The sequence below is a fragment of the Pelodiscus sinensis genome, chromosome 29 (assembly GCF_052426305.1).
Source record: "Pelodiscus sinensis isolate ZL-2025 chromosome 29, ASM5242630v1, whole genome shotgun sequence".
Classification (NCBI taxonomy): domain Eukaryota; kingdom Metazoa; phylum Chordata; order Testudines; family Trionychidae; genus Pelodiscus; species Pelodiscus sinensis.
Window position 1 is genome coordinate 15,540,245 of NC_143080.1, and position 25,745 is coordinate 15,565,989.

The 25,745-nt window shown below is 59.6% G+C and overlaps 1 protein-coding gene across 7 annotated transcripts in view; it reads right to left on the minus strand.

The window, feature by feature from the left end:
- Window positions 1–270: 270 nt before the first annotated feature.
- The window catches only part of PLEKHM1 (pleckstrin homology and RUN domain containing M1), a 37,918-nt gene continuing 12,443 nt past the window's right edge, over window positions 271–25,745 (minus strand). For 5 of the 7 annotated variants that reach the window (XM_075911670.2, XM_075911671.2, XM_075911672.2 and 2 more), the window contains 11 exons: window positions 24,427–24,674; window positions 21,433–22,068; window positions 17,671–18,100; window positions 12,609–12,837; window positions 11,227–12,141; window positions 10,060–10,134; window positions 9,830–9,975; window positions 9,068–9,261; window positions 7,587–7,650; window positions 4,168–4,325; window positions 271–912 (listed from right to left, as the gene is read on the minus strand). In XM_075911670.2, coding sequence (XP_075767785.2) covers window positions 783–912; window positions 4,168–4,325; window positions 7,587–7,650; window positions 9,068–9,261; window positions 9,830–9,975; window positions 10,060–10,134; window positions 11,227–12,141; window positions 12,609–12,837; window positions 17,671–18,100; window positions 21,433–22,068; window positions 24,427–24,674 — 3,225 coding nt within the window. In that variant the 3' untranslated portion in view covers window positions 271–782. Of the gene's footprint in view, window positions 913–4,167; window positions 4,326–7,586; window positions 7,651–9,067; window positions 9,262–9,829; window positions 9,976–10,059; window positions 10,135–11,226; window positions 12,142–12,608; window positions 12,838–17,670; window positions 18,101–21,432; window positions 22,069–24,426; window positions 24,675–25,745 lie in introns of those variants that run through there. The other 2 variants (XM_075911675.2, XM_089773982.1) reach the window with 2 other exon arrangements.

Sequence of the window (25,745 nt, forward strand, 5' to 3'; positions counted from 1 at the left end):
CTGGCCCAGGATGGCTGTTCTGATGTTCTAACAAGGGAAGGATCTACCTGGCTAGCAGAGCGGCCAAGGGATCTCTGCTTTGTGCAGGTGTCTACTGAGAATGTGGACTGTGGATCCCAGAGCAGGCAAAGCCTTTTCCAGAACCCCCAGCAAGCAGAGCCCTGTCTCCGCCAGAGCTGTGGCAGACACTTTCCTCACCTCCACCCGAGCGGAAAGGGAAGAAGAGCAGCAGCAGCCCCGGCGGGCCAAGAAATGAAAAGGAGCAGCCCAGAGGGTTTGGGGTTTGTTTTACTTTCGAAAGGCCTCTGGGAGAAGCAGACGGCACGTCCGAGCCAGCGCCCCGGCTTGGCTCGCGCAGACGCAGCAGCACAGAGTGCGTCGTGCCAGTTGCGGGGCCGCTCTGCGTTCCCCCAGCAGGGGGCGCTCCTGGAGGGGCGACGGAGGAAAGCCCCGGCTCCCCGTATTGCAGACGGCCCAAGGTCCTAGAGCTGTGCACGGGGCCGAGAGCTAGTGGGCGCATGGCCTTCCCAAGCAAAACGTAAGCAGCACCAGGCTCGTGTGACTGGAGGCGCCACGGCTGCGGGAGCCGCTCCCTGGCTGCCTTCTCGGCGCTCCCGGGAGCAGGAGCTGCGCCTGTGCCAGGCTCTGCGCAGCTCGGCCATTTCGCCCCGGCGGGGGTGGATTTTCTAGGGCTGAGCAGCACGTGGCCTCGCTCCCTTCCCCTCCTCCGCAGCGTTGGGTCGGTGGCAGATGAGCAAAGCCGCCTACGGCCCGGCTGCTCGCTACAGACCGGGCCCCGCCAGGACGGCCGCTTGCAGCTGCTGCTGGTACCGCTGCCGGCGCTCGCAGCGGGGGCAGGATTTCACGCTGTCCTGGCAGCTCTTGTGGAAGACAGTTCTGCAATCGCGACACCTGCAAGAAAGCAAAAGCAAATTCATCTCTTCGGCCACAGGCGGGGCGCCAGGCTGGGGCAGAGAGCACCGACCGCCCCACCCGCCGGCCTTTATCTCTAGTCCCTCAGATTCAGCGCAGCTCATCCCCCTCCAGACAACCTCCGGCAAGGAGCAGGCTTCCCAGAGCAACCCTCAGGCAGCACACCCCATGCCCCGCCTGCCGGCCACAGCAGGGCCAGGCAAAGGGACGGGAGAGCCTCTGCCTCCCCAGGCAGCTGGGAAAACACGGGTCAGCTGCCGGGACTCAGCTGGTGACTCTCGTGTTTCCAGAAGAGCCAGCGCTAGGCCCGGCCGGCCGGCCGAGGAGGGTTTGACGGCAGGTGAGAGAGCAGAAAGCAGCTCTTAGGAAGCGGAGGCAAAACCAACGTCTCTAAGGCCACAGTGGGGGCAGGCGACTCACTAGCCCCTGATGTTGCCACGCGAGGAGGGAAGGTTCATTTTGACGTGCAAGTCGGCGCAGGCCCAGGGCGCGCCCAGCGACGCAGGAAGGAGGCTAAGAGCGAAGACTCTGCCTCCCCTCCCTGCCCCACTGGGGCCCAGCCCGACAGCAGGAAGTGCTGCTAGATGCGGCTGGGGGAGGCGGCGCTGTGGGGACGGCTGGGAGCAGAGGGGCGGGGGCCTCGCCGCCTAGGCATGGACGCTCTGGCGCACGCCAGCTGTGAACCTGGCCCGCAAACAGCAGCCGGGCCGCCTGGCCTGACTGCGAGTCCCCGAGCGGAGAGGCAGGGCTGCGGGAGGTCCCAGCGCACTGGCCCAACGGCGAACGGAGGCAGCCTGCCGCCCCCCAGCCCAGCGGCCTGAAGGGATCCGTGCTGGTGAAACGCAGGCGTCTCCTCGGGCACGGCCAGTCGGGGCTCTGGGCACGCAGCAGCCTCGCTACACAAGTGATGTCTGTGCCTTTAGAAATGGGGTTTCCTCTCTTTGCAACTAAGTTTTGGCCACGGGGAATCCCCGCGAGTTTGTTAACTGGTGACTTTTCCATCCAGTCGCTATACTGGTAACAGGAGTATCGTGGTGACAGTAAAAGTTCTTCCTTCCCTATTAACATGGCCTGGTTAATCTGCGTGTCCTGGTTTTACTTCAGGGCGGGGATTCCCAGGTTTTCTTACCATTACGTGGGTGGTGGCAGCGGATTTTTAACCCCAAACATCTAGGTTTTTAGGATTTTGGGGGGACATTTTGGTCCAAGGCCTGGAGGGTTCAGGTTTTGGGGGACTTTTGCGGGCCCCCACTTCTGCATTCACCGTGCCAGAGTGGGGACTTAGCCTTGACCCCCGCACTGGGAACCTCCCTGGGCCCCGACTCACCTGCCACGGCTGGGTCCAATGGGCCGACCGGGACTGAACACGGGTCCCGCCCATTTCCCAGGCACTGAAATCTCTGCAGCAGGACCCAGGAGCCTTTCTGGACCCCACCCCCAGCGCACCAGAGGACTAGCTCAAGCACGTGCTTACTGTGACGTAGTGGGGGTACCTGGCTGGTTTCTATGCTGCTGGCTCTGGGGGAACCCCCACTGGCTGCCGTGGGGACCACGACCCAGCAAAACAGGATGAGTCACTATGCAAACCAGTGGCCAGACACCCCCCATGGAGAGGAACAAAGGAAGGTGGAATGCTGCCTTGGCTGGGGGGCAGGGCTGGAAGTTAGTGAGTTGGTTGCTGGCTGTCGGAGGGCATGGAGGAGACAGGCTAGGGAAAGGGGCTGGAGTTTAGGGGCCCAGTCTCCCCCATCTCAAGGGGGCCTGAGGCATCCTAGCCCAGTTCCTGTGACCAGATTACATCTGTGCTGCGCTGTGCTGGAGGAGCAATAAACCACCCTCAATTCCACTGGCTGGTGCAGTCTGTTTGTGCCATTTCGGGGTGCAGGAGACGGGGAACCCCCAACGCGCCGTCACACTGGTGTCAGGAGTGGGATGCACTGCACCCCGTGGATGGAGCTTCCAGCGGCGAGCGACAAGGCGCCGTAGAAGCAAGAGCCCTGGAGCCAGGCGTGCTGGAGACAGAGCGAAGCGGTTCCTGGGAATCGTGGGGCGCTGCAGCACTAGACTGGTGAGTCTGCACCGAGGGGACCAGCGGGCAGATGGCCTACGCCCGACTCTTGAAGGCAGAGCTGGTGGGGCTGTGCAGAGAGAGGGGCTTGCCTGTGCGGAAAGCAACCAAGGCCCAGCTGATTGCCCAGCTGGAAGATAATGACCAGCCACAGGGCCAGGATCTTGTCCCCAGGGGAAGCAGCCAGACCCCCCCTGAGAGTGTGTCAGGCTCAGAGAGGGGGAGGAGCGCTGGAACCCAACGGAGAGATGAGACAGCGTCTCCCGGGAGGCCTGCAAGTAGCCCATCTAGGGCAGGGGCCAGCCCAGCGGAGCTGCGGCGCCTGGAGATCCAGCTGCGGATCAGGGAATTGGAAGTAGAGGACCGAGAGAAGGACCGCCAGGACCGAGAGAGGGAGCGCCAGGATCGAGAGAAGGAGCGCCAGGATCGAGAGAAGGAGCGGCAGCATGAGCTGGCCATGGCAGAGCGGAGAACCGGCGGGGCACCGGCTGCGCCAAGTGCGGATGGGCCCCAGGGTCCCAGGACTGCCAGACGCTTGGAGAGGCTCGTGGTGGCCCAATTGAAGGACGTGGGCGACATAGACGGGTTCCTCAGTGCCTTTGAGAGGGCCTGTGGACTGCAACGGGTCCCCCCAGCTGACTGGCTGCAGGAGCTCATCCCCGCACTGAACCAGGAGGCGGCCGGAGTGCTCAGTCAGCTGGAGGACCTACAGCCAGGGGATTACAACCGAGTCAAGGAGGCCCTGCTGCACAAGTTCGGGCTGACCCCCGAGATGTACAGGAAGAAGTTCCAGGGGGTACAGAAAGGGCCACGGGAGACCTATGTGGACCTGGCCTCCCGCCTGGCGCAATACTGCCGCAAGTGGGTGTCTGGAGCCGGAGCCCAGACCGCAGAGGAGCTGCTCAAGCTGGTCATGATGGAGCAGTTCTATGAAGCGTGCCCACCCAAACTGAGGCTGTGGCTCAAGGACCGGAGACCAGAGAACCCCCAGGAGGCCGGGAGACTGGCGGATGAGTTCACGGAGAGCCGGTCCGGGTGTGAACGGGAGTCCCGGAGAGAGAGGGAACCGCGCAGAGACCGGATCTCGGCTGAGCAACGGAGGGAGTACAACAGAGAGAACAGCCCCGCCCCGCCCCCGTTACCTCAGTCCTGGCTGCACCACTCACCGGCTGGTCGTGTCGAACTCGAAGGGGAAAACGATGCCGCTGCGGTTGCAGATCTGACAGATGAAGCCTCGCTGGGTGCAGAGGTCACAGTTGTAGACGTGGTGGGAAGCAAACTGGATCAGCGCCTGCAGGTGCACCTCAAACACGCCGCTGGCTATCTGCAGGAGAGAGAGCTTCACAGAGCGCTGGGGAGGCTGGGCTCTCTGGGGTCTGGGCGCCACGCTAGCCACGGCCTCTGCAGAGCGGTGGGGAGGCTGGTCTCTGCGGGGTCTGGGCGCCACGCTAGCCACGGCCTCTGCAGAGCGGTGGGGAGGCTGGTCTCTGCAGGGTCTGGGCGCCACGCTAGCCACGGCCTCTACAGAGCGGTGGGGAGGCTGGGCTCTGCGGGGTCTGTGCGCCACGCTAGCCGCGGCCTCTGCAGAGCGGTGGGGAGGCTGGTCTCTGCAGGGTCTGGGCGCCACGCTAGCCACGGCCTCTGCAGAGCGGTGGGGAGGCTGGTCTCTGCAGGGTCTGGGCGCCATGCTAGCCACGGCCTCTGCAGAGCGGTGGGGAGGCTGGTCTCTGCGGGGTCTGGGCGCCACGCTAGCCACGGCCTCTGCAGAGCGCTGGGGAGGCTGGTCTCTGCGGGGTCTGGGCGCCACGCTAACCACGGCCTCTGCAGAGCGGTGGGGAGGCTGGTCTCTGCGGGGTCTGGGCGCCACGCTAGCCACGGCCTCTGCAGACCGGTGGGGAGGCTGGTCTCTGCGGGGTCTGGGCGCCACACTAGCCACGGCCTCTGCAGAGCGATGGGGAGGCTGGTCTCTGCGGGGTCTGTGCGCCACGCTAGCCACAGCCTCTACAGAGCGGTGGGGAGGCTGGTCTCTGCGGGGTCTGTGCGCCACGCTAGCCACGGCCTCTGCAGAGCGGTGGGGAGGCTGGGCTCTGCGGGGTCTGTGCGCCACGCTAGCCGCGGCCTCTGCAGAGCGGTGGGGAGGCTGGTCTCTGCGGGGTCTGTGCGCCACGGCTAGCCACGGCCTCTGCAGAGCGGTGGGGAGGCTGGTCTCTGTGGGGTCTGTGTGCCACGGCTAGCCACGGCCTCTGCAGAGCGGTGGGGAGGCTGGTCTCTGCGGGGTCTGTGTGCCACGGCTAGCCACGGCCTCTGCAGAGCGGGGGGGAGGCTGGTCTCTGCGGGGTCTGTGTGCCACGGCTAGCCACGGCCTCTGCAGAGCGGTGGGGAGGCTGGTCTCTGTGGGGTCTGTGTGCCACGGCTAGCCACGGCCTCTGCAGAGCGGGGGGGAGGCTGGTCTCTGCGGGGTCTGTGTGCCACGGCTAGCCACGGCCTCTACAGAGCAGTGGGGAGGCTGGTCTCTGCGGGGTCTGTGTGCCACGGCTAGCCACGGCCTCTACAGAGCAGTGGGGAGGCTGGTCTCTGCGGGGTCTGTGTGCCACGGCTAGCCCCTGTTCATGCCCGGCTGGGGCAGACCGTGATGCGAGCGGCCTGAGCTGAAAAGCAGGTTCCAGATGGCGCAGCGGCTGCACGCCCCACGTCCCCAGGTGAAGCTCGTGCTGGGAGGGGCTCTGTCCCCCTCAGCCCAGGGCCGGAAGCACGTTCCTGTGGCAGAGGGCCTGGCTGAGAGCCCGCAGGCCACATCCCAACAAGGCAGCGGGAGGGGGAGGCCCACGTCTGTGAGGTTCTCGGCACCACCCGGCACACGAGGCCACGGTCCTGCCGGTGCCGAGGGACTGAACGGCCGCAGCGCCGGAGGCTGGCTCCATGCCCACTGCAACAAGGCAGGTGGGCAGGGCACCAGGAGGGTGTCTGGCTCGCTGCCCAAGAAGCTGGCCCAGGGCGGCCTGGTGCGACTGGTTCTTTGCCCTTTGTGCCTGTCTGCATCGCTTCGCTGCCAGGCAGGTTGCCCAGGAGCGCACGGCCCTGCTCTCCACGGAGCCAGCCCGGTAGAGCACGACGCTGGCGCTGGGTGACTCGGAACCATGCGGATGTACCCGCCGTGGCTCCCCGCACCAGGGCGCTTTGCTGCAGCCCGAGGCGTCCGAACGCGCCTGTGCGGAGAGGCAGGGCACGAGGGGAGGGGCGAGAGGGGCAGCTCCGGCAGGTGGCTTCGCGCCAGAGGCTGCAGCAGGGCCTCGTGTCCAGACACCTCGCACCACGGTGCCGCTGCGGCGGAAGCAACATCTCAGAGATGCCCCAGCCCGCCTTGCGCCGCGCCCCTCTGGCCACGGGGGGCTGAGCCAGGCCACTGGAAACAGAGGGCCCCAACCTCTGGCCCTTGGCCCTCCTGCTTTGGGCCAACACCCCCAGGGTCTGCAGCCCGTCAGGGCGCGCTCAGGCCTGTCCCTCCTTCGCAGTACGGCAGCGGTGGGACACGTGCCGGGTGCACGCGAATGGGCATCAGCCACACTGGCTTGGAAGGGGTTAAGGTGGCCAGGCAGGGGGAGCTGGCTCGGCTGCGTGGGCCAGGCGGGGCCAGTGTGGAGCCAGGGGGCTGCCGTGCTAAGCAGCTGGGAACCCGCAGAAGCAGCCAGGGAAGCAGCATGACACAGGCCTCGGCTGCTAGTTCCAGGGTCCCCGTCTGGTCACTGCGCAGGGGACACCGGTGACAGCAGGGCCCGTGGAGTCCCTGGGAGGGGAGTGGAGCGGCCCGGCAGGAAGAGGCCCAGGAGCGCGCAGGGAGCGGGATCACCCCGCGGGGAGGAGGGCGCACGCTGGTGGAGCTCCGGGACTTGGGCAGCTGCTGGGTCAGCGTATCCGAGCCCCCCGTGCAGCCGAGGTGGCCCTGGGCCAGGCACATGGGCTGCTGCTTGGGCAGCCCCAGCCAGCGGATCCTGGGTGCTGCCCAGGAGTAAGAGCGGCAGCCACGGGAGCCAACCCCGCCCCGCAGGCGGCTGCAGCCCTGCCCAGTGAGCTGCGTGGAGCCCAGAGTCTCTGCCGGGGCGGGCGGATTAACGGGAACGCTGCCTCCCGGAGCACTCGCGGCGCAGAAACCGCTCCCAGGTGTCCGGGATTTTCGCCTCCTGGCCGGTAAAAAATTTCAGAAAATACCCGACACCTGACATGCCTGGCTGGCACTTTCGGATATTTCCCAGCCAGCAGGCGAAAATCCCGGGGGCTTCCCTGGTTCCGCAGGGGAGGTGTCTGGCCCGGTGCAGGGAGACAAGATGGCGGGCGGCCACCAGCAGCTTGTTAAGGCCAGAAAGCCTCAAAAGCATTTCTTAAAGGGGCCACGCTGTTTACATTTTTTTTCTTAACTCTTGGGGTCCTTTTCTTTTTTCCCCCCTTGGTGGGTTTTTTTTTGGTGGTTGGGGGGGCGGGTTCGGTCTTTTTGGTTAAACCATCTGGCAACCCTATTACTAAAAATGCCTGTAACTAAACTGCGTCCTGACAGCCCACAGAGGACCCCCACCCACAGCAGAGCTCTCACCTGTCGCAGGTCAGTCACGCTGTATTTATGGGGCGAGTCCAAGAGATAGTTCCGATGGTCAAGTCTCCAAAGAAACACAAAACAACAAGGGTCAGACACCTCCCCAGGCCGGAAAAGCACGTCGAGGCAGGCACAAACATGATGTGGAAGCTCCTGCAAATCTGATTTCCATTCCCATTAAAATGGCTTGAGATGGGCCAAAAGTCCCTGTATCGTATCCTTTTGCCCAGCTGTCTCCTCTTCAGCAGGAAGACTGCCTTGGCTCCCTCTTACCACGTGGGCCAGAAACTGATACACACCAGGGAGCAGCGGATGGAAACGGGGGCAACGACAAGGCCCCCATGGTCCCCGCTGCCCCAGTACGTCCAAGCAGAGAAGTCGGACAGTCCCAGGGACCCAGCGCAAACCGGGGGTGGCTGGGCCAGTGGGCGCTGGCGGGAGCCAGGGGACCAGTGAGCAATGACCGTTCTGACATCCCGCGGGCGGTCAACCCGACCTGCCATGGCTGCCATCAGGAGATGCCTCTCGGCGGAGCGGGGCGGGCTACTGGCAGAGCACTGTGCTCCCCGTGGGGGTTTGCAGGGACCGGACGGGCACTGGCAAAGGCTGCTGAGGGGGTCGCCAGCCCCGACCATCCAAGGTCCCGGCTCGACCTGCCTAAACCCCGGCGTGGGTTGCAGCCAGGCGGTGACCCGGGTGCGTCGGGGCCACATGTCCCAGCTCTCCCCGGCCAGGGGGGCGATGCACATTAAGCAGCAAAGCTCCCAGAGCGGGGACTGAAGGACGCGCCCCTCGAGTGCTCCCATGGCCGGAGGGGAGGCGCACGAGCGGCTTCAAAGCTGCTGGCCCAGGACTGGAGACCCGCCGGGGCCTGTGGCCAGGGCGACGCCGCTTCGTTTCACTGTTATTGGCACCTCCTGTATCTGGGGCTCTCCATGCATGTCGGGGAGCCACAGCTGGGTTTGCGCTGGACACAAACACTCCGTGGCCCAGCTGGCGGGGGTCCCGCGTGCAGAGCCCCTCGAGTGCACGCCCCCCGGCTGTGGCCTCGTTGCCGTGGGAAGGGGGCGACTCCGCCCCTCGTTAGGTGCAAGGGGCCGGCCCAGGCAGCAGGCCGACGGTCAGCGCTCCCAGGCCCTTGCCAAGGCCAGTTCCCCACGGCACGGCACGGGAGCGACCCTCCCGCCTGCCACAGCTGGGCACAGACCATCGCCCCTCCCAAGGGCCCGGCAGGTGGCGGAGTCGGGAGTGTCTAGCTCCCAGGACCCGTGTCATCCAGACTCCTCCAGAAGGCTCCAGCTCCAGGCAGAGCCGCTCCTTGGACCCCCGGCTCGGTCTCGGGCTGCTCCAGCCCCCCAGGGCCTTTGCAGAGCGCCCTGACGAGGTGCCTGGGCGGGGAGGGAGACGGAGCCAGGCCAGGCTGGGGAGCCGTGAGTCTGGGCGGACGGTCAGGACGCCAGCAGCGCAGAGAGCGGCCTCACCTTTTGCTGAGCTCCTTCAGGGCCCCGCTGCGACACACGAGGAGGTAATCGCCCAGCAGTTTCAGCTGCTCGCGGCTTCTGCGGATTCGACTCATCTGCTCCGCGTGGCCGTACAGGCTCTCGTTCACCAGCTTCAGGTTGATTAAGGGTTGATTGCGGATCTGATTCAGGAATTTTAACGCTTGTCGACAAATCTAAAAGACAGGAAAAGCCGTCACTGATCCGGGCCGGCCTCGCCGCAGGGGATGCCCCCTGCGGGCTCTGGAGCAGGCCTTGCCACGAAGGATGCTCCCGAGGACAGTCGAGGACTGTAAGGCCAGAAGGGACCACAGGATCACTGCGCCTTCACATCACACAGGCCAGAGAACGGTGTCGGGGCTACAGCATCTTTCAGAGTCATCCCGGCTCAAGCTGAGGACTCCAAACGGCAGCGAACCTGCCTCTGCTGCAGCAGCAAACCCACCCTCCCTGGCAAACCGTGCGTCTAATTCGACTGGAGCCAGGCGGCCTCTTGTCCTGCTTTGCACTGCGTGGTACTGGCTCCCTGCAGGCACCGCCAGCTGTATTCTCCTCCTGACCTTTAGGCCGCTGGTTCTTTTCTGCACCCTCCGCAGGTTGCCAACACCCTTTTCCAAGCGTGGATGTCAGACCCGCACACGCTATTCCAGCACCAGTGCCCCAGCGCCACGCCCGGGCAAAATCCCCTCCTGCCCCGCTGGTCCACAGGGGTGTGAGAACTGGGCAGCCCCTCCCGAGACTTACTGCTCTTTTTGTCAAGTCCCAGTTGTGGATGAGGCGCGAGGGAATCACAGACTCGTCGTCCTGGTGGCAACCGTCGCAGTAATAGAGGCCAGAGAAGGCACAAAGTTTGGGTTTCACAAAACTGAGTCCGATCTGGCGGGAACAGCCTGGGAAGAAGAGAGATTGGGCCGTGAGAGAACAGCGAACCCTAACCCCAGGCACCTCCAAAGATGGGTCCAAAGAGCACAGACCTGGGAGCTGGGCTGTGGACGGAAGCACTTTGCGGAGAACATCTCCAATTAGACGGGGCAGCAGAGTCACTGGGGCTAGAGAGAGGCCAAGAGAAAGTGAGAAGAGTAACACAGAAGAGTCCAGCGAGGGAGCTGCTAACGGGAGAAGCGTGCGCTTCCCAGGGGTTCCAGCAGAGCACAGTGGGTCCCGTTCCCCCTGCCCAGAAGGCGCAGTAGGAAATCAAAGCTCAAGGGGGTTTTCCCCAAAGCTCCCAGCTGACCAAAGCAGCCCCGAGCGCACAGACGCAGAAAACAGCAAGAAACCAACCCAAGCGGTGAGCAGCACGGCACCAAGGAAAGAGAGTTGCTCCAACCAGTCGCTAGGAGATCTGGCCCCCGTCTCCTCTGTGGCTAGATACAAATGTCCAGGCTCAGCCCGGGATGTGGAACCCTTAGAAGGAGCAGCTGGAAGCCACTAACCTGGCTCCTTTGGGGTTCACTGTGGTGAGATTTGGATCATGAGTTTTTCCTACTAGTCACGTCCCACGCGGGAGAACCGGGGCTTGCGTATTGACTGGGGGCCAGTCGGAGCCCAGCGGAGGGGGCTGCGCTCTCCACCGCCCAGCAGGAGCAGAGTTAGTGAGACAGACCGTGGGAGTCGCACTCCGGCCTTGGCCATGCACATGGGCCACACGCTGCTCCTGGCAGCCAGCACACACGCCTGGGTCGGCCCATTTCAAGGGCTAGGACATGACTGCAGGCAGGGAAGCCAAGCTCAGACAGGCCCTGCAAACCCCTCGGTCGGCTGCCTCTGCCCGTCAGTGGCCGAGGGGCAGCCGGGCTCCGGCAGAAGGACGTGATGGTTCGGAAATGAAAAGCCTGCTGGGCGCAGAGCACCCGGGTGGGGATTCCCCGAGTTTAATCGACTAAAGGAAGAGCACACGAAGCTTTCTGTGGAAATCAGTGTCTGGTCTCCTATGGAATCAGAGCGCTGGGGGCGGGACTTCCTGGGTGCCGGTTAAATGAGTCACAGGCTGCTGCAGTGGAACTCTCTGTCCCTGGAGCGCTGATCCCTGGGACCACCCGCTCCTCGTGGCTCGTCCCCGGGCCGGAGCCCCGGCTTTCAGCGGCCAGGCCAGGCCTGTCCCGTGAGGCGGAGCCAGGACGCACGGCCAAGCCAGCACCTACCTGCGCAGATGAAGCTCTGGGAGCCCAGGCCTTTCTCCACGGGGATGGCCACCAGGTACTGCAGCAAAAAGCCATTTTCCTTTACGGTGGTTTTCAAGATGGCCTGCGAATTCCCGTCCAAATGGCCCCCGAGCGTCAGCGCCTCCTCGGCCGTTTCTAGATACGAGGTCAGCACCCGGCGGACGAGCCCCCTCCACGCCGCGGCGGCGGCGGCGCTCGGCGCCCGCAGCTTCAGGACGGCTTTGGAGGTGATCACCTTGAAGAAGGCAGGCCCGCCCAGACTCGTGTCGGGCAGGATGTCCTGGATCGTCTCTATCCCGTAGCTGTTGCTCAGGATTTTTTCGTGGTTTCTCACTTTAAAGCACTTTAAAGCGTCCAACGACAAGGAAAAAATGAACGGAGCCCAAGCCCTGTCGACATCCATGTACAGCACCGTTTCTTTCACGGCGTCGAGTTCTGGTGCAAGAGCAGACGTCCAGACACAGGCGTTTCCAGCAGTGCTGCTGGCCGGGGGCAATGCCGCTGACTCGCCAGGCAGCGCTCCAACCGCGAGCCCCTCCAGGGCGCCTTCCGGACAGTCAAGCGTCTCCCATTCCTCCTCCTGCTGGGGCCGGCACTTGCGGAGCGCCTCGTGTATCCTGTCCAGCCAGTCCTCAGCCTCGTCCCGGGAAGGGGCCCGCAAGCACAGCCTCTTCCCCGAGAACACCAGCTCGAAGCGGCCGTCGCTGCACACCCGCCCCAGCGACTCGCAGCGCAGCAGCGAGAAGTTCTCCAGGCAAACCCGCTCCTCGTGGTCCAGGAAGAGGCGCAACTCCAGAGGCGACAGCTCACAGCAGAGCTCCTTCCACAGGCCCATGGCTCCCCGGCGCTCCAAAGTGCCCAGCTTCAGGAGGCCTCGGAAGGGATTGGAGAGACCTTGGGGAGACAAGACACTCCGTGAGCCGGGGAGAAGCTCCCACGAGCAGGCACAGCAGCAGGGAAGCGTTCCAGCTGCCTCCCAGAGAGTGGCCTGACTTCCCACTGCTCTACCCCTTGTGCAAAATGAGTGTGTAAAACTGCCCCCAGAGAAGGGGCGCTCGCCTTGCACTTTGCACTGGTATTGGTGACCAGGCACTGGGGAGAATGGATCTCTTAGGGCCTGCATGCCAGAGAAATCTGCTAGCTACCCCCACAGCTGGGGCCAGGAGCACCCCGCAGCACAGGGACCCACGAGCAGCTGGCGCCCTCTACGCCTGCTCAGAAGGGGTCTCATCAGAATGACGTGGCGCAAAGCGCTTCTCTCACCAGGAGGGTTTGCAAGGCAGCTCCCCCGCTGCGCCTACGCTCCACCCGGGCGGCTTCCCGTGCCATCCCCACGGCCCCTTCGGGCTGCGCTCACGCACCGATCTGCCTGCGATGCACAACATGGAAGCCCTTTTGTTCCTGCTCAGGGGCGGCCTGGGGCCTTCCGATCCTTGAAGCCTCCTCCAGACGGAGTGCGCTGCTCGGCTCTGCGGACCGGCCTTCCTGCACCCCCTCAGGGGAGGACCCAGAGGAACCCGTGAGGCCTTTGCTGCTCCCTTCCGGAGACGGCCTGGAGAAGTCGTCCTCTGAGATCCAGTCCCTTCTTTTCTAGGTACAAAAAGAACTGAAATATTATTGACCTTAGGCCAGGGCCTGAGAGCGTCCCATGCGTCGCCCACCGCGTCGCCCAACACGGCCGGGGGCTTCAGTGGCCCTGCTCACGGGTCCAAAACGAAGCAGGCGCCTCAGTGCACGAGGGGTGGGGGCTAGCTGCCTGCAAAGCCAAGCGTGTTTACATTGAACGGGGCTTGTGGGCTCGCTAGCAGCTCTATCCTCTCACAGGTCAGAAAGTCAGCCCTGCCCTGGGACGCGGCCATGCCACGGTCCCTCTCCTCGGTCAGCGCCGCCGCCTGAACACAACTGCCCCAGGAGACCATGGGGGTTAAGTCCTCGAAGGCTCCCCCCCCGCTCAAACCTTCACGCGCCATTCCCAGTCTGCATGTCCCGTGCGCCTGTAGCGACCACTGGCCGGATGCCCTCAGGCTGCAGCGGACAGAAGGGCTGTTTCCACGTTTGTTCATCCCTGTTGTGCTCTAGACTCTTGAAACTTCTGCTTTGACTCACTAACGCCCAGGGCCACCCTCAGCGCTTTCTAAAGAGGAGGCAGGTTGTGTGCTTGCTCCTTCCAGCATCGCAGCCACACCTGAGCTGCCACGGTCCTTCCAGCTCCAGGGCTCTGCTGCCTGGGCCCAGCAACGTGCTGCTGTTTATCTGACCGATTTGGTCCAGCCCCTGCTCTTTTCATGCATCTGGCCAAGAGAACTTTAGCTCCAGTGTAAAAATGCACGAGAAGAGTGAGGACCCGGCTCGACCTCAGGAGCCAAGACGAGATGCTGGCTCGGGGCAGAGCCTCTTCTCCTTGCCAACGAGCAGCCGTGCTCGGCACTGGGGGTGTGAAAACGCGCTTAGACGTGTAACTGCTGCACACTGCAGTGATTACACACGCTGCGGGCTCGGTGGTCTAAAGCTGAAATAACTCAGACTCCCCAGCTGGGTCCCCGAGAGCCAGCGTGTAGCCGGCGGTGGGGAGGCCAGGCCAGGCCAGGCAGCTGCTCCAGGCTCTACCGGTTACCCAGAACTGCTGAGCCTCTCCCGTCACGGCTCGCCGGGTAACCAGGTAACCACTGACAGCCCTGCTTTGCGCACCGACTCCCAGGCACGTATCCGTTTCCAGAGTGGTGCTCGCTGGGACACTAGGAAGTCGGCGTTCCTTAGCGTGTCAGCACTGACCCAAAACGGGCAGAGCCGGCATCGCTAGTCTGGGATCTGCCGGGGGGAGGGAGAGGGGGAGAGAACTTTTCTGGGTCGGGGCTGCTGACCCACAGAAAAGTCAGTCGGGGCCACACACAAGTGAGAAGCAAAAAACCCCCCTCACTGACCTGGCCCCAGCTGAGGAGGAGAAAGCCCCCCCCACGTTCCCCTCGCACACCAGAGCCCGGGGGCCCAGGCTCGTAGATTCAGTGTGCTCTGGCCCCAGGCCTTAGGTTCCCCTCCCCCGGCCTAAGATGAACTAATGAGATGACTTTTGGGGGAAAAAGGCTGGGAAGGGGCGACAGGGGAGGGATCGCATGATGGTTCCCTGGTCTGTTCCCCCCTCTGGGGCACCGGCCTTGGCCACTGTCAGCCGACAGGACGCTGGGCGGGACGGACCTTTGGCCTGACCCCGCCTGGCCATTCTCACGTTCTGTCTTCTCATTACTTTTAAGCCCGCCCTGAAGCGAATTTCTATCTGTGCAGCTGGGAGGCACCAACTTCCCGCAGCGTGCGGCGAGTGACTAGCGGCATCCTACACGTCACCCAGCACCTGCTCCAGGCTAGGGTAAGCGCATTCCCTTAGATAGACTCTTCTCCATTTCCTACCACCACTCCAACTGTGCACACGGGTGACATCTCCCACCAAACCCTTAGTCATACTGCAACAGCTGATCTAATAAAATGATCACCGTTCATGTGTTCTACTTAATTTTCAAGCATCCTTATGATTTGAACATGAGCTAAACCTTATTTACTTATTTTTTGTGAAAAACCACTGTCCCTTCTGGCTGCTAAAGGGACAGTCCCTACACACAATGTAGCAAGCGCCAAGATACAAGAAGATTATATTTACTCTAGAAAAAGGAATGACTCATGCAGGACAATAACAGATATTTAAGCATGACGGAATTTCCTGTTGACATGCACCGGTTATGAATAGATCAACCAAACCACAGCCAAGAGGCAGGATAGGTAATATGTAGGGCTGTCAAGTAATTGCAATTAACTCAAGTGATTAACTAAACCAAAAAATCAATCACAGTTTTAATTGCAGTGTTAAAAATAGAATATTAATTGAAATGTCTTGAATATTTTTCTACATTTTCTAATATATTGATTTCAGTTACAACACAGAATTCAAAGTGTACTGTGCTCACTCTATAATTATTACAAATATTTGCACTGTAAAAATGATAAACAAAAGAAGCAGTATTTTTCAGTTCACCTTATACAAATACTGTAGTGCAATCATGAAAATGCAACTTACAAATGGACATTTTGTGTTACACCTCTGCACTCAAAACCAAACCAATATAAAACTATAGAGACTACAAGTCCACTCAGTCCTACTTCTTGTTCAATCAATCACCTAGAGAACCAAGTTTGTTTATATTTATGGGAGAGAAAGCTGCCTGCTTCTTATTTACGATATCACCTGCGAGGGAGCACAGGCGTTTGCCTGGCACTATTGTAGCTGGTGTTGCAAGGTATTTACATGCCAGATGCTAAACATTCATATGCCCCTGCATGCTTCAGTCACCATTCCAGGGGATGTGCTTCTACGCTGATATGCTCTTTAAAAAAATGACGAGTTAGTTACATTTGTGACTGAACTCCCTGGGGGAGAACTGTCTGCCTCCTGCCCTCTGTTACCCAAAGTCTGCCAAACAGTCTCTGTTACAGCAGTCTCGGGCAATGAGCCGGCACATGCTTGTTTTAAGGACACTTTCACTGCAGCTAGAAGGGATCAACGTGTGGTTTCTAAAGACAGCTACAGCACTCGACACCAGGTTTAAGAGCTGTCCAAAGTCTGAGAAGGACAAGGTGTGGAGCCTGCTTTCAGAAGTCTTCTACATGAAAGTGTTGCTCTTTTAAACTGCAGAACCTGAACCACCGGAAATGAAAATCACCCTTGCATTGGTCCCCGTTGCTTTGGATCGCATGTCGTCTGGAATGGTGGCTGAAGCGTGAAGGGACCTATGAATCCTTAATGCATCTGGCAAGTAATATCTTGCAGTACCAGCCACAACAAACAGTGTGAACACCTGCCTCACTGTCAGGTGACATTGTAAAGAAGAAGCAGGCAGCTTTAACTCGCGCAAATGTAACCAAACTTGTTTGTCTGAACCAGTGTTTCCCAAACAGCGCTCTGTGTGAAAGTAAGGGCTCTGCAAGAACCCAATCATACCCCCCCTGCTGCCTAGCCGGCCTTAGGGGTGGGCGAGCCAGGTCGTCATTTCAAGGGGCCGCTGCAGTCTTAGAGGCGGGCTGGCAGGGGTTTTTTGTTTAGTTTTGCTTGACACTTTTTCCACTTTTTTTTTTTTTTTTTTTGGTCGACCAGTTTCCCCTGGTGTTTTTTTTTTTTTTTTTTTTTTTAAAGGGTTCCATGGCCAAACAAAATTGGGAAGCACTGGTCTGAACAACTGCCTGTACAAGAAGTAGGAATGAGCGGACTGGTAGGCTCTAAAGTTTGACATGGTTTTATTTTTGAATGCAGGTGGGTTTTGTACATAATTCTACATTTGTAAACTCAATTGTCACGATAAAGAGACTGCACTATCGTCTTTGTAATAGGGGAACTGCAAAATACTATTTCTTTTATTTTGTACAGGAATCAAAAGTAACTACAAAGTGAGCACAGTGCAGTTTGTATCGTGTTACTTAAATCAATATATTTGAAAATGTAGAAAACGCCCTTAAATAACCGGTGTGCTATTATTGCTTAGAAGTGCCATTCATCTGATTATTTTTTAATCCCTTGACTGTCCTCGTGAGATGGTCACTGAGCATTTTTAAGGAGCAGACCCCAGCAAGAGACACTGTCTGGGGCGGCGTGAGGATACTTGGCAATAGCATCAAGACAGAATGATGCATCGGGAGATGGAATTAAGCAAAGCACAATCTGGCTCGACCATCAGGCTACGTTTACAAGCAGTGAAATCAAGGGGACTGTTCCAGCCGGCCACCGGATGCGGCGCTACCCTTCCCGCGAGAGATCCAGACTAGACAGAGCATTGGCGAGGGCGACCCTGCACTAGCCTCGGTGACCAGACACCTGATGCTGCATGTAGCAACACCTGGCGGGGCTGTTTCAGGGGACTGGTTTGTGCAGCCAGTTGTTGCGTAAGAGGAACTCTCCTGGCACGTCCCAATGACACTTCTCAGACTGTTCTTTCAGATTGCAAAATATCTAGGGACAGATTTTCAGCAGGGCTCAGCGGTTTCTCTAGAGAACAACCGAAAGTCTGTTCCCCTCCACTGAGAACAATGGGAGCTGAGGCCAGTGGGAAATCCAGCCACCCTTTCCCGTAGCTACCTAGATCAGGAAGCTTTTGGTGCGGCGCTTGCCAGGTAATTTAACGAGAAGGGATTTCTCAAAGCCTAGCACAGCAGCGCGGCCTTCAGCTTCCGCAGCGCACGGCCGGGGCAAGGAAAGCTTTTCGTCGTGGCTCTGTGGCAATATTCAGAGTGACCAGGAGACCAAACAAGCATGGTCCGCGGGGCCTAACTTCAACGGACCAGCCAGCGGGAAGTCTCCTTCGCCCTCCACAAACCGTTCTTTTTATGCTTCCTCACCACTTCCCCGCTTGCTCAGCTGTGAAGGGCTAAAAACGCTGTATCACCTACCGGACACGCTGCTGCTGGTGAAAGCAAGAACTCCGTCACTGGCCTGTGATCCTCCTGGCTTTCCTTATGGCCATTGATCTGACTGGGTCCATCGTAACCCTCTGGGTCAATAACGTAAAGCTGACGGGAGGGATCTTTGTGGGCTGCGACTGGCTGAGACGCCTGGATTCCTGTCGCTTGGGACGGCGGAGCGGGCAGCCTGCTGGCTGTAGCTGGCTCGTCGGCCCAGGGGCACGGCGGGTTGCCGGTCTCAGGAGGCAGCGCAGCACATGGAGCGCTCTCTGCTGCCGCGCCCAACGGCAGGGGAGTGGCTCTGGAGACAGCAGGAGGAGATGGCGGCTGCCCGGGCGCCAATGCCAATAGGCTAGGACCGAGCTCTTCTTCAGAAGGTTCACGGACTTGCTGAGCTTTGCTGAATTCAGACAATACCCTTAAAACAGAGTTTAAGCAAAGAAAAGTGAATAGACTAACCAACGCCTGCTCCAGTGGTAAACTGCAAGGCCTCACTGGTCCGCCGAGGCCCCGAGAGGACGACATCCGGCACAGCCTCCGAAGCAGTGTACCGCCTTCAGCGATCGGCCCAGGCCTTTGTCTAGGGTCTAATGCATCCACGACAAGCGTCTCGCAGACTCGAGGGCCAGGCGAGACTTTTCTGATCATCCCCTCTGAGCTCCTGCACAACATGCCCCCAGCTCTTTAGAAAAGCAGCCAATCTTGCCAGTGATGGAGGAGTGGAGCAGAGCTACCCAAGAATGCAGCTGGGGCTAGATACCAGCTACTAAAGCACAGGGGTGGAGCAGCAGAGCTAGGACGTCAGCACTTCCAGCTGTCCAGCCCCTACGGTCTCAGAGACCCGGAGCGTTAGGCAGCAGCAGAAATGCTGCCACTGCACCAATCAAACAACACGGATTTTCCTCTTTCGAAGGTGCTGTCCCATACCCTGTGACATCGCAGCGCCCTGGCTGTCTGCGCTTGCCTCTGTGCGACCCCACGAGGAGTCCCGGGGGCCCTTGGAGATTAACAGATTCACTAGGGCATCTGCTTTCGCGGGTAGAATTCATCTCCCCCCCGAAAGCTGATGCCCTAATCAATCAGTTCGTCTCTAAGGGCCACGGGACTCCTCGTGGGGTCTGCAGACACAGACTAACACGTGCTTGTGAGAATTTACTGGAGATGAGGCGTGATGTGCTGCTTGTGGCAGGTGCGTTAATGCTCCAGGGCTGGGAAAAAGGGGTTCCTGCACCGCCAGAGAACGGCCTTTCCAAGTCAAAACAGGAGACTCCTCATTCATCCACAGTTACGAGAAAAATAAATGTTCCGGCCCAAATCATTGGCTTTCGGTAACATAGCACAAGGCTGAACCAGCTAACGAGCTCGGCTCCAGCACGGATGCTTTCTTTAAGCAATTCATATCCTCAGCATACTTGGGAGTTTGCTTTTACACGGGTCCCAAGTCATTATTTTGGACTGCTATGTATGTCGGTCCCGCAGAAGAGAGCTCTGCACACGACTAGGATTACCTATCACAGTTTTGCATGACTGCTTTGATCTGTGGCTTGCCGTGGTTTGGGTGTCAATTTCCTGTAAGAATAAGCATTGGTAGCTGTGATAAGCAGATAGCAGCGGTGTCTGCTCAGATAAGAGCCTGCTTCATGCTCCTCTGCTCTCAATTTTGATCTCAACATAACAGCTGAGATTGAACCTCAACTCAGAAATCCTTCCATCACTAACCTAATCGAATCCAAGTGGGCTCTTTTTTGGCACAGTCTCAAGAAGTGAATTTTTTAAAAGCGAAAGCTGTGTGAGGAAGCTGTTAACGAGAGTGCTGCATGAGGCAGAATGAATTGAGCGGCGGTCTGCTATCATTTTGCTGCCTCGCCGGGCGGATAGCCGTTCAAGGTGGCTTTTTGTCAGGAATCTAAACACAGCCGACAAGGCAAGAGTCACAGAGCCTCTTCTCTGACCACCGCCCTGGTTTAAAACCTGCACTTGCCAAGACAAAACCAGCTCTGATCTTAGATTGCACCTGCCTTCCACAGCCTGCCGTTGATCTGAGCTGCAGTCACTTTACTTAGCAGGAAAGCTCCAGCCAAGCCTTGCAACTAGTGTTCTCTCGAATTTTTCCAACCTTGTGCAGAATAAATTTTGTTCTGTACACCGAGGCATGTGCAGGTGTGCACCACCAGTAGAAATACCTGCTGTCGTTGTGGGCGCTCAGCTAATCATCTGGGGGCCTTTGAATCTCTCCTGGGAGGCCACACAAGCGTCAACTGACAGCAGCGATGGGCAACCCGAATGAGTGACTGGGCTGCATGAGCAGCCCTCCACTGGAGTTCCGACTTCAGCACCACAGCCCCCCCTCCCCCATGTACCTCTTGCTCACTGGGGCATGGGAGCCCTGCACTTCCTACTCCTCGCCCTCCCGCCAGCACTTCCAGAGCGTGTGAATCATCTGGTTCACGCTCCCTCCCAGAGCTGGAATGCTGTGAACAGCTGATTCAAAGGCTCCAGCTCTGGGAGGGAGGGGCAGGAGAGGGGACAGAATGAATCAGCGGATGTGCAGTCGTGCAAGGGAGGGGGGGCAGAGCAGGAAAGTGCAGGGCTCTGGTTCCCCGGTGCATGAGAGGCGTGCAAGGGAGGGGGCAGAGCAGGAACGTGCAGGGCTCTGGTTCCCCGGTGCGTGAGAGGCGTGCAAGAGAGGGGGCAGAGCAGGAACGTGCAGGGCTCTGGTTCCCCGGTGCATGAGAGGCGTGCAAGGGAGGGGGGGCAGAGCACGAAAGTGCAGGGCTCTGGTTCCCCAGTGCGTGAGAGGCGTGCAAGGGAGGGGGCAGAGCAGGAACGTGCAGGGCTCTGGTTCCCCAGTGCATGAGAGGCGTGCAAGGGAGGGGGCAGAGCAGGAACGTGCAGGGCTCTGGTTCCCCGGTGTGTGAGAGACGTGCAAGGGAGGGGGCAGAGCAGGAACGTGCAGGGCTCTGGTTCCCCGGTGCGTGAGAGGCGTGCAAGGGAGGGGGCAGAGCAGGAACGTGCAGGGCTCTGGTTCCCCGGTGCGTGAGAGGCGTGCAAGGGAGGGGGCAGAGCAGGAACGTGCAGGGCTCTGGTTCTCCGGTGCGTGAGAGGCGTGCAAGGGAGGGGGCAGAGCAGGAACGTGCAGGGCTCTGGTTCCCCGGTGCGTGAGAGGCGTGCAAGGGAGGGGGCAGAGCAGGAACGTTCAGGGCTCTGGTTCCCCGGTGCGTGAGAGGCGTGCAAGGGAGGGGGCAGAGCAGGAATGTGCAGGGCTCTGGTTCCCCGGTGTGTGAGAGGCGTGCACGGGAGGGGGCAGAGCAGGAACGTGCAGGGCTCTGGTTCCCCGGTGTGTGAGAGGCGTGCAAGGGAGGGGGCAGAGCAGGAACGTGCAGGGCTCTGGTTCCCCGGTGTGTGAGAGGCGTGCAAGGGAGGGGGCAGAGCAGGAACGTGCAGGGCTCTGGTTCCCCGGTGCGTGAGAGGCGTGCAAGGGAGGGGGCAGAGCAGGAATGTGCAGGGCTCTGGTTCCCCGGTGCGTGAGAGGCGTGCAAGGGAGGGGGCAGATGGGGTCCACGGGCCACACGTGGCGCTACAGTGGCCGCAGGTTGCCCACCACTGGCTTGCAGGAAACTCGCTTTCCTTTTCCCTTTCCACGCCCACAGGATAGGGACGAGGCTCTGGGGAGACTGGCAGGTTTTCTGCTGGGGAGAGGATGAGCCTAGGGGCTGAGACCCTTAGCAAGCTGCACGCGGAGATACTCACTCCTGCAGAGACCTGTCCTCCTCTTCGGTGCCGGCCGGCCCTACGTCGGAGTCGCTCGACAGCAGCACCTCGTCCCTCCCCGGACTCCTGGTGCAGTTGGCCTGCAGGAGGCTGCCGGAGCCTGGGCTGGAGGATGGCTGGGAGCAGCTCGTCGTGTTCAGGCTGAGCGTGGAGCAGGTGAGGTTACTTCTGTCCTCGTTTTTACCGATGAGCAATACGCTGGGTCGAACGTCACTGTCATCGGAGCCGGACGAGTGCGAGACCGAACCCAGCGACTCCTTCCTCTGGAGTTCCGAGCTGAAGGGCGTCAGAGGCTCCAGCAGCTCCGAAACAGGACACAGCCCCGACAGGGCCAAGGGAGTGACCGTCCACTCGTTTAAAACGGCGGATTTGTAGGACAGTTCGAAGGTGAGGGAAGCTAACCCCTGCAAAAAGCTCAGCAGAAATTCGCATTCCTCCACATCCAGCAGCAGGGCTGATGTCTGATAGTACTCGGGCAGCCTGGGTGTCTCCTGGAGCAGTAACTTCAAATAACACTCCATGAGGCCATCATTCAACGCCAGCCTCAGCCAGGCCCGGCAGCGCCCCACGTCAGTGCTGATAAAACTCAGATGCTCCAGCTCGGAAATGATATTTCTGGGGAGGGAAGAAGAGAACGTGGTACTGAGCTTCGTGAAGCCCAGGGCTCGGGAGATGCACTGCGCACAGCAGGGCAGAAGCCGACAGGCACGCCCGGAAGGGAAGTCGAACGCTTGCACTCCCCACTATTCTCTCCCGTGACCCTGCATGCCCAGCCATCGGCGGCAGCGCTCGAACACGATAAAACAGCAGGGAAAAGTTTTTAGTTGAAGCTGGTTTTCTGCAGAAAGCTGGGCTGCCACCATTTCCCCCGGTTGGCACAAACACCCCCGTTTCCCGTGGGAAATGCTGGTTTGCATCAAAAGCCCAAACTCTTGAAAACCAAACGATTTGGATTTGGAGATGCTGCCACAGAAGCTCGTGGGAGCTGTAGTTCCAGTGCTTCCCCTCTATTGGACTACATCTCCCATGAAGCTCTGCCTCTGCTCTCCACGCATGGGGAGGAGCTCCCTTCCTTGTGCTCTGAGCTGCTTGCCTGGAGAGCTTTTCTGTCCTCAGGACTGGAGAATCACAGCGGCAACGGGCAGTGTAATTATCTGCAGGGCATTAAAACGTACAATCTGCAAAGTACAGTCAACTACAGCATCAAGAGCTGGATCCACCAGGGGTTTCTTTTCCCAGTGATGGTGGTTTCTGGTGTTTCAGTGACAAATTCCTTTAGGCACTTTGTTTCACCAGCAACAGCCAGGCACGCCCAGTACCTCTGTCTAGGCAGGGAAAGAGACCGGGAAGCCAGAACATTTTTCTTCCCCTCACTGGTTAATCAAAACCAACTGATTTAAAGTATTTCTCCCCAAAATCTAATAGGGTACTGAAGCCACAGCGGAAGTGTGTGGGGCTTTCTGGTCACTTTAAAAAGAAGGGGGGTGGAAATACTCAGACACTAAAATGTCTCCCAGGGTGCATGTCTCACAAGGAATCTGGATGAAATCATAGGCTTTTGGGCTAAGACACAGGATTGAAAGCTTCTGTGCAGAAGGGAAATGTTTCATAAACTCATCAGCATACTAAAACAGCACACGAGAACAGCTCATTCTTACCTAGTGCTTTGCATCAGGAGATCTCAAAGCACTTTGTGGAGAGAAAAAACCTTCAGTACCATTATACCCATTTTAGGGATGGGAAACTGAGGCACAGAGAGGAGATGCGACTTGAGCAAGGCCACAGAGCAGGACATGGAATCCAGAGGCCTCCTGAGTGCCCGCCCAGACCACAACAATTTTCCTGCCTTAACTCCAGGGTCACTACATTGCCTAGAAATACAATGACCAACTTTCTCAGTGGGCTGTTGTATGTTTCCTACCTATGCTCGGAAACCGCAGACAGCACACCTGGCTCTCCGCTCCGCTAGCCATGCTCTCCGAGCAGAGCAAGAGAGGTCAGTGGCCCCTCATTTGGGTGCAATCTATGAAGTCCCAGTAAAGGTGCTAGTTTCTGGTGATCTCCTCTGCCCAAAGCGCTGGAGCCAGGACGTCCCATGTAAGGACGTTAAAATTACATTAATCAACTAATCGAATAGTCGATAGAATTTCCATCGACTATTCGATAAGGGCGCTTCTGCTCTGCAATGTAGCAAGAGACGCCACGCGACCGCTACATTGCAGAAGTGGAAGTGCCGCAAAATGTACAGGAGCCACAGCAGGGACTCTTGTGCGTTTCAAAGACTGAAAAGCCGCATGGAGCCTGGGGCCAGTGGGGGACTCTGGCCCTAGGCTCCACACCGCGCTTCTGCTTCGAAATGTACAGGAGCCGCAGCAGGGACTCCCATGCGTTTCAAAGATGGAACACTGCCATTGTGCCCCGTCCCCGTCCCCTCCCATGGAGCTGGAGCTAGGGGGATCCGGCTTATAAGCTGGCTCTCCCCAGCACCCCTTCTCCTCTTCTTTCTGATAGAGGCAGCAAGGGTGGGGGTTAAGCAACTAGTCGACGAGTGTGTCGACGATCGGATAAGCTTTTGCTTGTCAGACCGTCGGCTAGTTGCTTACATCCCTAGCCTCTTGACCTGGCTACAGCACAGTTCCAACTTGCAGGGCTGTAGAGGAGCCCTACTTGTGGAGCAAGCCGGGCTAAAGCTGTGGGCAATTCTCCTGACTCAGAATTGTTGGTCTAAAGACTGAGGCTTAGGGCACGAGACAAGGTCGCGAGCACGTCCGTGACTGGCCCAGGCAGTCAGGCGCGGGCTTCAGGGCTTTCACACTGCAGGGGAGACGTTCATTGGCGCTCGGGCTTTGAGACCCCACAGAAGAGAGTTTCTCAGAGCTCGTGCTCCTGCCCAAATATCTCTGCTGCAATTTTCCGCCCCTCGGCCTGAGTCAGCTGACCTGGGCTTTGAGACTCAGGGTAGATGCTCCTTACCTGTGGGTGATGACTTTCAGCAGGCCCCAGAAGACAGGCTGGGGAAGAGGGGTACGGCCCCCTAGCTTTTTCCCTTTTCCTCCAGCCTCCGGTTTGATGTACTTCGCCTTCAGCCCGTGCACAAACACAGCCTCCAGTGCACAGCACAGGGCGTTGGCGTGGTCGTCCTCACTGGTGACCAGGGCGTCGGAGGTGGCGTACTGTTTCTGCAGCCCCTTGATGGAACTCACCAGCTGTTTCTTGATCAGCTGCAGCATAAAACGGGTGGGTTTGTTATAAAACCAGCTCCCTTGCAAGAGGGCCCTCCCCCCGCTGAGCCAGGCTCCCAGCTACTCCTGGGAGGACCTTGTGCTGCAGGGTTTCCTGGCTGCCTCGCTGTCTGCTCCCTCTGGTGTTTTCCTGCCCACAGCCAATCGGCTGAAAACCCGCACTTCTTCCTAGGCTACGGCCTGACTGGAAAGGCTGCGGCAGCGCCGGCAGCAGGCCCCAGTGCAGACGCACACGGCAGCAACGGGAGGGAGGGTCTCGCTGCTGCTAAGTGTCGAGTGGGTGTGAGAGCCGTGGAGCCAGCCTGCAAACCCTGCGCACAACGGAAATCACAGCCGTGGCAGTGGGTAAGCCACCGTCCCGAGACGCACAAACTCGTCTCTCGCCCTAGTGCTGCCTACAAGGGCGCGGCTGCTCCCCTAAGCAGCACGGCAGTCGCAGGCCGGTCCAGGCGGGACTCTCCACCACAGGTCAGTGCTCCACACGGGACGGGAAACAGCCACTCGACACACAGGGAAGGGTCAGCCACGCCAGCTGACCTCTGCGATCGCGCTCCGCCGGCAGGAATCAAGCTTGCTTCCTGCTGCGGGGTGCATGGTGAGCACGGCTTGGCTGGCTTCAACAGCAGGGAGTCACCCCAAAATGTGGCCTTACCCCTCCCCCGCCTTGCCGGACTGCGTAACACCCTAGCGTGTGAGCTCCGTGCGGGGGGACGGTCATTTCACTGCCTGACCGTGGAACATCCAGCACCAGGCGCTCCGGCTCCTGCTTGCACCGCGGGCACTACTGACCACCCCCGTTCTCCACAACTACCTCTGTCCTGGGGGCAAGCCCGAATCCCAATCTCTGTAGCTAGTTTACTAAAAAGTGGCTTGAGAGATGTGCAGAGTCCCAAGGCTGCGCAGAGAGAAACACCCAGGCGACTGCCACTCCCGTAAGGGTGCTCCGGGCACCGACCCACCGCTTGGAATGGGCTGCACGCTGTGCCGTGCCTGCCAGGGACAGCAGGTTAACCAGCAGCCGACGGCGTGGAGACACCCACCGACGGGCTT